Source organism: Mobula birostris, chromosome 2, assembly GCF_030028105.1.
Source record: "Mobula birostris isolate sMobBir1 chromosome 2, sMobBir1.hap1, whole genome shotgun sequence".
NCBI lineage: Eukaryota > Metazoa > Chordata > Chondrichthyes > Myliobatiformes > Myliobatidae > Mobula > Mobula birostris.
In genome coordinates, this window is record NC_092371.1 from 100407455 (window position 1) to 100421976 (window position 14522).

General features: G+C 40.3%; 1 protein-coding gene across 1 annotated transcript in view; it reads right to left on the bottom strand.

Moving 5' to 3' along the window:
• Window positions 1-6275: 6275 nt before the first annotated feature.
• ccnc (cyclin C) overlaps window positions 6276-14522 on the bottom strand; it is a 33708-nt gene continuing 25461 nt past the window's right edge. The window contains exons 11-12 of the mRNA XM_072245740.1: window positions 8684-8802; window positions 6276-7785 (exon numbers count right to left, since the gene is read on the bottom strand). Coding sequence (XP_072101841.1) covers window positions 7731-7785; window positions 8684-8802 — 174 coding nt within the window. The 3' untranslated portion in view covers window positions 6276-7730. The remainder of the gene's footprint in view (window positions 7786-8683; window positions 8803-14522) is intronic.

A 14522-nucleotide genomic window follows, 5' to 3' on the forward strand; every position in this document is an offset into this window, starting at 1 on the left:
ACAATTTTGTTCAACGTGAGTGTCTTCTTGGAGCCTACAGATGGCTTTCCAGTTAGCCAAGAAATTATATTTGTTGTTACAGACTAAGAATTACAGTATGTCTATCGCCAAATCCCCTACTTCCCTTTCCCACCCCAAAGAACACACACTTTTTAACACAATTTCTGCCTGTGCTTTCACTTTTTTTTTGTATCAAGGTTTCAGACCGCTTAGCAGAATATCCAATAGCCAAATGAGATAAATGTGAGGTACTACATTTTGGTAGGACTAGTCAAAATAGGACATACATGGTAAATGGTAGGGCATTGAAGAATGCAGTGGAACAGAGGGATCTAGGATCCAGGATCTAGGACTAATGGTGCATAGTTTCCCAAAGGTGGAATCTCATGTGAATAGGGTGGTGAAGAAAGCTTTTGGTATGCTGGCCTTTATAAATCAGAGCAATGAGTATAGGAGTTGGGATGTAATGTTGAAATTGTATAAGGCATTGGTGAGGCCAAATTTGGAGTATTGTGTACAGTTTTGGTCACCGAATTATAGGAAAGATGTCAACAAAATAGAGAGAGTACAGAGAAGTTCTCTTTACTAGAATGTTACCTGGGTTTCATCACCTAAGTTACAGAGAAAGGTTGAATAAGTTGGGTCTTTATTCTTTGGAACGTAGAAGGTTGAGGGGGGACTTGATAGAGGTATTTAAAATTATGAGGGGGATAGATAGAGTTGACATGGATAGGCTTTTTCTATTGAGAGTGGGGGAGATTCAAACCAGGACATGAGTTGAGAGTTAAAGGACAAAAGTTTAGGGGTAACATGAGGGGGAAATTCTTTACTCAGAGAATGGTAGCTGTGTGGAATGAGCTTCCAGCAGAAGTGGTTGAGGCGAGTTCAATGTTGTCGTTTATGGTTAAATTGGACAGCTATATGGTGGGAGTTGTGTACAGGCCACCTAACAGTAGTAGTGAGGTCGGAGATAGTATTAAACAGGAAATTAGAAATGTGTGCAATAAAGGAACAGCAGTTATAATGGGTGACTTCAATCTACATGTAGATTGGGTGAACCAAATTGGTAAAGGTGCTGAGGAAGAGGATTTCTTGGAATGTATGCGGGATGGTTTTTTGAACCAACATGTCGAGGAACCAACTAGAGAGCAGGCTATTCTAGACTGGGTTTTGAGCAATGAAGAAGGGTTAATTAGCAATCTTGTCTTGAGAGGCCCTTTGGGTAAGAGTGACCATAATATGGTGGAATTCTTCATTAAGATGGAGAGTGACATAGTTAATTCAGAAACAAAGGTTCTGAACTTAAAGAGGGGTAACTTTGAAGGTATGAGTTGTGAATTAGCTAAGATAGACTGGCAAATGACACTTAAAAGATTGACGGTGGATATGCAATGGCAAGCATTTAAAGATTGCATGGATGAACTACAACAATTGTTCATCCCAGTTTGGCAAAAGAATAAATCAAGGAAGGTAGTGCACCTGTGGCTGACAAGAGAAATTAGGGATAGTATCAATTCCAAAGAAGAAACATACAAATTAGCCAGAAAAAGTGGCTCACCTGAGGACTGGGAGAAATTCAGAGTTCAGCAGAGGAGGACAAAGGGCTTAATTAGGAAGGGGAAAAAAGATTATGAGAAAACTGGCAGGGAACATAAAAACTGACTGTAAAAGCTTTTATAGATATGTAAAAAGGAAAAGACTGGTAAAGACAAATGTAGGTCCCCTACAGACAGAAACAGGTGAATTGATTATGGGGAGCAAGGACATGGCAGACCAATTGAATAATTACTTTGGTTCTGTCTTCACTAAGGAGGACATAAATAATCTTCCAGAAATAGTAGGGGACAGAGGGTCCAGTGAGATGGAGGAACTGAGCGAAATACATGTTAGTAGGGAAGTGGTGTTAGGTAAATTGAAGGGATTAAAGGCAGATAAATCCCCAGGGCCAGATGGTCTGCATCCCAGAGTGCTTAAGGAAGTAGCCCAAGAAATAGTGGATGCATTAGTGATAATTTTTCAAAACTCGTTAGATTCTGGACTAGTTCCTGAGGATTGGAGGGTGGCTAATGTAACCCCACTTTTTAAAAAAGGAGGGAGAGAGAAACCGGGGAATTATAGACCAGTTAGCCTAACGTCGGTGGTGGGGAAACTGCTGGAGTCAGTTATCAAAGATGTGATAACAGCACATTTGGAAAGCGGTGGAATCATCGGACAAAGCATGGATTTGTGAAAGGAAAATCATGTCTGACGAATCTCAGAATTTTTTGAGGATGTAACTAGTAGAGTGGATAGGGGAGAACCAGTGGATGTGGTATATTTGGATTTTCAAAAGACTTTTGACAAGGTCCCACACAGGAGATTAGTGTGCAAACTTAAAGCACACGGTATTGGGGGTAAGGTATTGATGTGGATAGAGAATTGGTTAGCAGACAAGAAGCAAAGAGTGGGAATAAACGGGACCTTTTCAGAATGGCAGGCGGTGACTAGTGGGGTACCGCAAGGCTCAGTGCTGGGACCCCAGTTGTTTACAATATATATTAATGACTTGGATGAGGGAATTAAATGCAGCATCTCCAAGTTTGCGGATGACACGAAGCTGGGCGGCAGTGTTAGCTGTGAGGAGGATGCTAAGAGGATGCAGGGTGACTTGGATAGGTTGGGTGAGTGGGCAAATTCATGGCAGATGCAATTTAATGTGGATAAATGTGAAGTTACCCACTTTGGTGGCAAAAATAGGAAAACAGATTATTATCTGAATGGTGGCCGATTAGGAAAAGGGGAGGTGCAATGAGCCCTGGGTGTTATTATACACCAGTCATTGAAAGTGGGCATGCAGGTACAGCAGGCGGTGAAAAAGGCGAATGGTATGCTGGCATTTATAGCGAGAGGATTCGAGTACAGGAGCAGGGAGGTACTACTGCAGTTGTACAAGGCCTTGGTGAGACCACAGCTGGAGTATTGTGTGCAGTTTTGGTCCCCTAATCTGAGGAAAGACATCCTTGCCATAGAGGGAGTACAAAGAAGGTTCACCAGATTGATTCCTGGGATGGCAGGACTTTCATATGAAGAAAGACTGGATGAACTAGGCTTGTACTCGTTGGAATTTAGAAGATTGAGGGGGGATCTGATTGAAACGTATAAAATCCTAAAGGGATTGGACAGGCTAGATGCAGGAAGATTGTTCCCGATGTTGGGGAAGTCCAGAACAAGGGGTCACAGTTTGAGGATAAAGGGGAAGCCTTTTAGGACTGAGATTAGGAAAAACTTCTTCACACAGAGAGTGGTGAATCTGTGGAATTCTCTGCCACAGGAAACAGTTGAGGCCGGTTCATTGGCTATATTTAAGAGGAAGTTAGATATGGCCCTTGTGGCTACGGGAATCAGGGGGTATGGAGGGAAGGCTGGGGCAGGGTTCTGAGTTGGATGATCAGCCATGATCGTAATAAATGGCGGTGCAGGCTTGAAGGGCCGAATGGCCTACTCCTGCACCTATTTTCTATGTTTCTATGACAGGAAAGGAATGGAGGGTTATGGGCTGAGTGCAGGTCGGTGGGACTAGGTGAGAGTAAGAGTTCGGCATGGACTAGAAGGGCCGAGATGGCCTGTTTCCGTGCTGTAATTGTTATATGGTTACATAAGTCAGCGTCCCATTTTTCTGGTTTCTGTCCCTTTGAGCTTCCTGGTTTCAGCCTCTTCCTTTCCGGTCTGGCTGAAAGGTCTCAGTCTGAAACATTGACTGCCCGTTCCTCCCCATTACTGAGTTCCTCCAGCAGTCCGTCTTTTAAGTCAGTACAATAATGTTTTCAAGTCACATGAAAGCCAAGCATAAATTCAAAAGTTCAAAGTAAATTTATTATGGAAGTACATACATGTCACTGTATACATCTGAGATTCATTTTTTGCAGGCATACTTAATAAATCCATATGAGAATAATATCAATAATAGAATCAATGAAAGACAGCACTCACTAATTTGGACATTCAACCAATGTGCAAAAGACAACAAACTCTGTAAAACAAAACAAAGAAAGAATAAGTAAATAATATAGAGAGCATGAGATAGTGAGTCCATTGGTTGTGGGAACATTACAATGAGGGGACAAGTGAAGTTATCCCTTTCGGTTCAAGAGCTTGATGCTTGAGTAACAACTGTTGCTGAACCTGATCCTATGAATCCTGAGGTTCCTGTACCACCTTCCTGATGATGGATGCTGCTTTCCTGCGACAATGCTTCATGTGGATGTGCTCAACATGGCGAGTGCTTTACTCATGATGGATAGGGCCATATCCAGTATGTGGTCATGTTTATAAGCCTTAAGATTTATTCATAAAATGCTTTTCCCATATTGGCATTTGCAGGTTATTAAAATCCTATTTAAGTATTTTGCTCAGTGAACCAAAGATAGCCCATGTTGGAGAGTGTTGTCGTTAGTATCTGCCTTTACTGAGTTGATTAATGGGAGATGGAAAGTTTTTCTGTTTTCTTGTGGTCCTTGTCAGTGGTATTTGGTATTACAGCACAGACAGTTCGGTTGAGTAACAAAATTGTAAATTTTTAGTATAAAGTATACTCTTCAGTGAGCAAAGTGATGACTCAATTGTTTATTGTCATTCTTCAGTGCATGTGTTAAGAAGAATGAAATGGTTAATACTCCAGAAGCAAATGTTGCTTAAAAAACACACAATAAGCATATAGAACACAACATTTTAAAATGTGCACTTTTGAACTTGGATTCCAGAAGTGCACATCATCTGCATACTGCAGCACAAGAACAGACGTAGAGTAGTTTGCCATTCTGTAAACTAACTTCACAAAAACATAATACAAATTGGAGGTAAAGTATAATATTGCAACAAAAATATTGATAAATGGGTCAGATTATGGCATATAAAGTCCACTACAGTGTCCACCCTTTTTCCAGAAGTGGGCAATTATAAATTCACGTTCTAGCAAGGATATTACCCTCCCCATTTCTTTAGTCTCTGCAATGTAAACACTTTAAACCACTCTTTATAATGTGGTTCTTTGTAAATACATAATGGTAATTATGTATTTGTGCACATTTTATTCCATATCTGTACTTTAACCTCCAAGTTTTTTTTTATAATTCTTTATTCTTATTGTTGAATGTTTTTGTTGCATGTCACACTAACAACCCACAGTAAATTCCTAATACATGTAATTGTATATGGCAAATAAAGTTGATCATTGATCCGTTTGAGGTCTTCCTGCATTTGAATTGTTAATAAATATAGAACATGTATAAAAAAACTATTACTAATAATTCAAATAGTTTATTTTGAACATCTTCACATTTTTTGTTAACATCTGCCAAACAGAGGTATAAAATCTTGATTTTAATCTATTGGAGAAATAGCTTGTGGATGCTTTAATATGAATTTCAGTTTAAATATTTATTCTATTGTTTAGATTCACATTTATTTACCTTGCTGTATCCGCCCACCATCCTCTTCCTCATCTTTAATAAGAAGCAACTACCCTAAGCACCCTTAGATCATTATTTAACCCATCACAGATTCAAGGAGAAATAAAGTCAACGCACCCAAAATGCTGGTGAAGATCACAAGTACTCTCCCATATGTAGCTATTTTAACTTAGATGCTGTGTAGGTTAAATATATACTCAGTACCACTTTATTAGGTACACCTGTATTCCTGCTTGTCAATGCAAATATATAATCAGTCAATCATGCGGCAACAACTCAATGCATAAAGACATGCAGACAAGGTTAAGAGGTTCAGTTGTTGTTCAGACCAAACATCAGAATAAGGAAGAAATATGGTTGAAATGACACTGATCATGGTTGGTACTACAGGGGGTGATTGAGCATCTCAGAAACTGCTGACGTCCTGGGATTTTTGCACACAACAGTTTCTAGAGTTTACAGAGAATGGTGTGAAAAACAAAACACATCCTGTGAGTAGCAGTTCTGTGGGTGAAAATGCCTTCTTAATGAGAGAGGTCAGAGGAGAATGGCCAGGCGGGTTCAAGCTGACAGGAAGGCAATAGTAACTTTAATAACTTAAATAACTACGCATTACAACACTGGTGTGAAGAAAAGTATTTCTGAATGCACAAGTTGAACCTTGAAGTGGATGGGCTACAACAGAAAACGACACTGGGTTCTTCTGTACCTAATAAAATGGTCACTGAATGTAGATAAAGGCATGTTAATAGAACATAATAGATTGACGGTTTGAGGCTTAAAATAAGGAATGCAGGGCTGAAACAAAACCACTTGGTTGCCATATACTAAAATGAAAAATGTCCACTTTATTGCAATACAATTCTTAACATTAATTTCACAATTCACTTTAATAGGAAAAACATCTGAAAATGTGCTTTCCAGGAATTTCAGTAGAAGTTGCTCTTCACTGTTTGGTATAATAATCTCTACTGATCTGATTGTTTCAACCACTGTACTTTCAGAAAATATTAAACATCACAAATGTTAGTCATATTTTAGCATGGCTCAAAAAGGTATCAAATATGACAATACTTCTGTTCATTACAAGTAGGTCCCTTTCTGTAACAGTCAGCGAATAAAGGACTTCGAATTGTGTTCTATTTTGTTATTTATAGACATCCTGAAGGCCGTTACAGCCTAACAAACACTTTTAAGTGTTGTAATTTTTGTAATAGATATATTCAGTTACACAAAGTTGAATGTGAATGTCCCTTCAATGATGGCAGATTTAATAAAATTGACATCCAAATAGTAATGGTGAAGTAAAACCTCCAAGAGGAAATTATTTAAACAGGCATGAAGAGAAAAATACAAAGTCTGCACATTTATTCCTCATACACATCAAGACAGTTAAAAAGCAGCCATTGGCACCAATTCATTTCGTTTGCTTTTTACGTTCAGCTAGCCACTTTCAAGTTAATAAACAAGTCAACCTTATCAAATATTACCATACACCTTGTACAGATGCTACGGCCAAGCCCGAAGATCAGTTATATCACAAACATTGCAATAGGACTCTATCTACCAAACTAGAAGTAACCCTATTAAAAATCATCTTTAAAAATAGTATTTCAAGTTTTCTTCTTTTACTTTGTTTAAAGATTAAAATAACAGTTTTACCCCAGAGCTTTGCAAATAGAAAGGGTCAATCCTAATGCATCTGGAAACCTGAACCTTGAATTCACAATAGAAATCTCTGTTGCAAACTTTATATATTCAATTTCATAATTAATTCCACATATTTCAAGTACCAAACATTATTCTGCTGTTTCTTAAAAAGGTACACACCCTTACCCAGGGAAAAGAAAATCAGAAACATGGAACCACATTCCCCCTTATCCTCCCAAATACAGAATGATTTTTCCTTAAATTTTAATTCAGAATTCAAATGGGAAATCTACATAAATTCTTTCCCCCGGTGTAGGTTTCACTCAGCACAGTTCTAAAATGCAGCATGAGTAGGACAATAAACAAAATGTTCTCTCTAAAACATTTGACAAAGTCACAAACATAAATGAAACTCAAGTGTTTTTTTTCCACAGCAGCAATTCTTAGTTTCCAATAATAGCTTTTTATCTGAATAACTGTGATGATTCACATTCAGTCTCAATACCACGGCTCTTCCCTCCACTGTGCTTACTAGCAGAAAAGTCTTCAGGAAGTGTAAGGAAGTTCCTTGTCTATCAGACAGTCGAAATCCACTCAGCGCTACATCTTTTGGTAGTTGGAATTGTCGGTTTCTTACGACTGGCTGTATGTTGAATTCTGACTACCATTAGGGCCCTGTTCTCCCTCACTGTATGGGAAAGGTAAAGAATATGAATTAAAACAGTGAAAATAGAACATTTTCTCCTTCATTTTTAACAAAAAATCAAAATCAGGTTTATTATCACTGACGTACATCATGAAATTTGTTGTTTTGCATAGCAGTACATAAAATATTTATTTATTTAGAGCTACAGCATGGAACAGGCCATTCTGGGCAAACAAGCCACACTGCCCACCAACCCACCTATTTAACACCAGTCTAATCAGAGCACAGATTACAATGAGCAATTAATTTACTAATCGGTACGTGTTTCGATTGAGGGAGGAAACTGGAGCACCCAGGGAAACCAATTCTGCCACAAGGGGGATATACACTTCTTACAGGCGCAGTTGGAATTAAAATCTGAACTTCAATGCCCCAAGCTATAATAGCGTCATGCTAATTGCTACGCTACCGTGGCGCCCCACCTGTGAGTAACAGACACCATCATGATGTTCACAAATCTGAAGATCGTTAGGCCTAGGACAATATCTTACAGAACGCCTGCACAGAAATCTGGGACAACCACGGTCACCCTCTTTTGTAATAATTATGATTCCCTACAATGTACTCTGTACATTGCATCCCACCAACTCCGATTTTGCCAGTCACACTGCTGCTATGTTATAGCCATCCATCAGCACCTGTAATTAGAAACTCACCTTCTGCAATATTGCCAGCATGTGCGTCTACTGGGGCTCCACTCTAATATTCAAATTCCATTTTTTTAATGCCTTAATATTTGACACTCTCCACACACACACCCAAGTATCACTGATCTTTCTATAGAGTCCAACCTTAAAAATTCCATTTCTATAGTTTCAAATGTTCATTATTACACACTGGTGTCCCAAATAGCTCCGCAATGCATCATTCAGTGAAATACCTGTTTGGAGGTGGTTTTGGTTTTGGCATCTTGTTAAGGATCCCAGCCATTTCTTTTCGGTCATCAAAATTCTTCCATAGATCATACAGCTTCAGAATGACTCGGATTATTTCAAGAATCTACGCAAAGAATCCAGAATATTAAAACTTAAGTTTAAAGAAAAGCCAAGTACATTTTCATAAGAAAGCGTCATTCATTATCAAGGACCCCAACCATCCAGGCCAAGCTTTATTCTCACTGCTGCCATCGGGAAGGACGTAGGTCCAACACCACAGGTTCAGGGCAGTTATAACCCCTCAACCATCAGCCTCCTGAACCAACATGATGACTTCACTCACCTCAAAATTGAACTGGTTCCACAAGCTATGAACTCTCTTTCAAGGACTCAACTTATGTTCTCAATGTTATTTATTTATTTATTTGCACATTGGATGTTTGGCTGGCTTTAAGATTAGTTTTTCCCTTTGTTTCTATCGTGTTTCTTTGTACCTGCTGTGAATGTCTGCAAGAAAATGAATCTCAGGGTAGAATATGGTGACATAAATGTACTTTGGTATAAAACTGATTTTGAACTTCCCTCATGTATTATAAATAGATATTTACTAAGCATCTTTCAGAACTCTATAGATTCGAGCCTTTCCCCAACTACCCCAATTGTTAACTGGTCAACAATTCCCCTTTTACCTTTTCTTTCCTTTCTTAAATGTTGCTAACCATGCCCCCCCCCAACTCTTCAGAAACCAACCCAGAATGTGCAACATTCAGAAAAGAACAGCAGAAACATTTATTTGTTCCTTATCACTTTATTCAAAACTGCAAGATGTAGATAATAAGGTCCTCTATTTGCTAGTTTTCAAATTGACTAACATACCTAGTTATCTTTCTTTATTATTCCTTGGCAAACAAGATGGTGCCGACAATGTAAGGCCATGTTTTGCAGGCAATTAACAAAACTACTAGCTACTTTGATTCGGCATGGTATCTAAAACTTTGACAAATTTCTATAGATGTGTTCAATCACAAACAAGAGAAAATCTGTAGATACTGGAAATCCAAGCAACACACACACACAATGCTGGAGGAACTCAGCAGGTCAGGCAGCATCAACGGAGAAGAGTACATACTTTGGAAATGATGGAGGGTATTTTTCTGATGAAGGGTCTTGGCCTGAAACAGCAACTGTACTCTTTTCCATAGATGCTGCATGACCTGCTGAATTCCTCCAGCATTGTGTGTGTGTTGCTTCTATAGATGTGTGGTGGAAAGGATGTTGACTGGTTGCATCACAGCCTGGTTTGGAAACACCAATACCCTTGAACAGAAAATCCTACAAAAACTAGTTGATACTGCCCAGTCCATCGTGGTCAGAGATCCCCACCACCCAGGCCATGCTTTCTTCTCACTGCCAACATCAGGAAGGTGGTACAGGAGCCTTCGGGCCCACAACACTAGGTTCAGAAACAGATATTACCCCTCATCCATCATGATATTGAACCAGAGGGGATAACTTCATTCAGCTCCACTCACTTCATCACTGAACTGTTCTCACAACCTACGGACTCAATTTCAAGGACTCTTTATCTCATGTTCTTGATATTTATTTGTTTATTTATTATGATTACTTCTTTCTATTTCTTTTTTTCTTTCTTTATCCATTTGCAGTTTGTTGTCTTTTGCACATGGATTGTTTGTCCATCCTGTTGGGTGGAGTCAATATATCTATGTACTTTGATCATAAATTTACTTTGAACTTTATTCTACTAAATATACTTTTTGTGGACCACAATCACTGCAGTTCCCCTATGGGAGCTGTCCTTTTGACCCATCTGTACAACCTGTCACCTTTCTGGTATCTGAAGGATTCAATGAACTGGACTCTCGACAATACAGGTACGGCCACGGCCATTGCTGGAGTGGACTTGGGGCCAGACTGAACAGTGGGGCCCAGGCCCAAACCCAAACCCAAACCCAAGAGTGCAAAAGAAACCAATGTTTAGCCGATTTAAGCGCCAAGCCAGATGAAAAGATTAAGGTGTGGCGGCCCAAGGCAGAGGATGAACCAGTATTCACCTCACTACTCTGTGTCTTACTCTCCTCAGCACTGAACCGACTCTGCAGCTATGGCCTGCAGTCGTTGGGCTACTTGACCGGCTGTACTCGCCTCAGGGCTGCACTGGCTCCATGCCTGTGGATTCACTTTTGGGGACTCTGCAGCCCATAATCCGTTCTTCCGTCGATCTGTGAGGAATCAATACTTGCCCTCACAAGGCTTTATATTTCTAAATGTATCTCTAAAAGCTTTTAGCCGACAATTATTTCATGCCAGTTTTGTTGTCACCCACTTTTTCACCCTTTCTTGATCATCTTTCCACGAAGAATTTGAGAATGCTCATAATCCTGACTTCAAACTCAAAAGTTCAAAGTGAATTCATTATCAAAGTACATCTATGTTACCTGATGATTCATTATTTTTCAGGCATTTACAGGAAAATAAAATACAATAGAATTTGTGAAAAGGTATACAATAGATAAACAACCAACCTGCAAAAGCCAATAAATCATGCAGTAAAGAAATAAATAATACTGAGAACATGAGTTGCAAGATCTTGAAAGTGAGTCTGCTGGCTGTAAAGTCGATTCAAAGTTGAAATGAGTAGTTATTCATGCCGCTTCAGAGGCTGATGGTTATGGGTAATAACCGTTCCTGAAATTGCTGAACTAAGAACATAGGACAGTAGAGCACAGAAACAGGCCCTTCAGCACACAATGCTGTGCTGAAACAATTAAACTAGCAACCACATTGCTAACTAATCTCTTCTGCCGACACAATGTCCATATCATTCCATTTCCCTAAGATTCCTGGATCTATTCAATCGTCTCTTAAAAATCCCTAATATATCTGCCTTGACCACCACCCCAGGCACTCACTGTAAAATAAAAACTTGCCCTCACATCTCCCTTGAAATTATCCCACTCACCTTACATGTATGCCATTTGGTATTAAGACATTTCTACCCTTAGAAAAAGATACAATCTTGTCTACTCTGTCTCACAAAATCTTATAAAACACTATGATCTCCCCTCAGCCTCTACTGCTCCAAAGAAAACAAACCAAGACTGAGCTGTTCTCCGCCCCTCCCGCCCCCCAGAAATGTTTTAGATGCCTTTTAGAAACATAGAAAAACCTACAGGCCCTTCGGCCCTCAATGCTGTGCTGAACATGTACTTACTTTAGAAATTACCCTGGTTACCCATAGCCCTCTATTTTTCTAAGCTCCATGTACCTATCCAGGAGCTTCTTCAAAGACCCTATCATATCCGCCTCCACCACCGTCACTGGCAGCCCATTCCACGCACTCACCACTCTCTGTGTAAAAAAACTTACCCCTGACATCTCCTCTGTACCTACTTCCAAGCACCTTAAAACTATGCCCTCTCATGCTAGCCATTTCAGCCCTCGGAAAAAGCCTCTGACTATCCACATGATCAATGCCTCTCATCATCTTGTACACCTCTATTAGGTCATCTCTCACCCTCCATTGCTCCAAGGAGAAAAGTTCACTCAACCTATTTTCATAAGGCATGCTCCCCAATCCAGGCAACATCGTTGTAAATCTCCTCTGCACCCTTTCTATGGTTTCCACATCCTTCCTGTAGTGAGGCAACCAGAACTGAGCACAGTACTCCAAGTGGGGTCTGACCAGTGTCCTATATAGCTGTAACATTATCTCTCAGCTCTTAAACTCAATCCCACCATTGGTGAAGTCCAATGCACCGTTTGCCTTTTTAACCACACAGTCAACCTGCGCAGCAGCTTTGAGTGTCCTATGGACTCAGAAACCAAGATCCCTCTGATCCTCCACACTGCCAAGAGTCTTACCATTAATACTATATTCTGCCATCATATTTGACCTACCAAAATGAACCACTTCACACTTATCTGGCTTGAACTCCATCTGCCACCCCTCAGCCCAGTTTTGCATCCTATCAATGTCCCGCTGTAGCCTCTGACAGCCCTCCACACTATCCACAACACCCTCAACCTTTGTGTCATCAGCAAATTTACTAACCCATCCCTCCATTTCCTCATCCAGGTCATTTATAAAAATCACAAAGAGAAAGGGTCCCAGAACAGATCCCTGAGGCACACCACTGGTCACTGACCTCCATGCAGAATATGACCCACCTACAACCACTCTTTGCCTTCTGTGAGCAAGCCAATTCTGGATCCACAAAGCAATGTCCCTCGATCCCATGCCTCCTTACTTTCTCAATAAGTATTGCCTGGGGTACCTTATCAAATGCCTTGCTGAAATCCATATACACCACATCTACTGCTCTACCTTAATCAATGTGTGCAGTTACATCCTCAAAAGATTCAATCAGGCTCGTAAGGCACGACCTGCCTTTGACAAAGCCATGCTGACTACTCCTAATCATATTATGCCTTTCCAAATGTTCACAAATCCTGCCTTTCAGGATCTTTTCCATCAACTTACCAACCACTGAAGAAAGACTCATTGGTCTATAATTTCCTGGGCTATCTCTACTCTCTTTCTTGAATAAGAGAACAACATCTGCAACCCTCCAGTCCTCCGGAACCTCTCCCCTCCCCATTGATACTGCAAAAATCATTGCCAGAGGCTCAGCAATCTCCTCCCTCACCTCCCATAGTAGCCTGGGGTATATCTTATCCAGTCCCTGAGACTAACCCAACTTGATGCTTTCCAAAAGTTTCAGCACATCCTCTTCCTTCATGTCTATATGCTCAAGCTTTTCAGTCCACTGTAAGTCATCCCTACAATCCCCAAGATCCTTTTCCATAGTGAATACTGAAGCAAAGTATTCATTAAGCATCTCTGCTCTCTTCTCCGGTTCCATACACACTTTTCCACTGTCACACTTGATTGGTCTCATTCTCTCACGTCTTATCCTCTTGCTCTTTACAGACCTGTAGAATGCCTTGGGGTTTTCCTTAATCTTGCTCGCCAACGCCTTCTCATGGTCCCTTCTGGCTCTTCCAATTTCATTCTTAAGCTCATTCCTGCTAGCCTTATAATCTGCTAGATCTCTATCATTACCTAGTTTGTTTGAACCTTTTGTAAGCTTTTCTTTTCTTCTTGACTAGATCTTCAACAGCCTTTGTACACCACGGTTCCTGTACCCTACCATCCTTTCCCTGTCTCACTGGAAAATAACTATGCAGAACGCCACACAAATATCCCCTGAACATTTGCCACATTTCTGCTGTACACTTCCTTGAGAACTTCTGTTTCCAATTTATGCTTCCAAGTTCCTGCCTGATAGCTTCACATTACCCCTTACTCCAATTAAACGCTTTCCTAACTTGTCTGTTCCTATCCCTTTCCAATGCTATGGCAAAGGAGATAGAATTGTGATCACTATCTCCAAAATGCTCTTCCACTGAGAGACCCAACACCTGACCAGGTTCATTTCCCAATACCAGATCAAGTACAGCCTCTCCTCGTTAAGGCTTATCTACATATTGTGTCAGGAAACCTTCCTGAACACAACTAACAAACTCCACCTCATCTAAACCCCTTGCTCTACGGAGATGCCAATCACTGTTTGAGAAATTAAAATCTCCCACCACGACAGCCCTGTTATTATTACACCTTTCCAGAATCCATCTCCCTATCTGCACCTCGATGTCCCTGTTACTATTGGGTGGTCTATAAAAACACCCAGTACAGTTATTGACCCCTTCCTGTTTTTAACTTCCACCCACAGAGACTCAGTAGAAAATCCCTCCATGACCTCCTCCTTTTCTGCAGCTGACACTATCTCTGATCAGCAGTGCCACATCCCCACCTCTTTT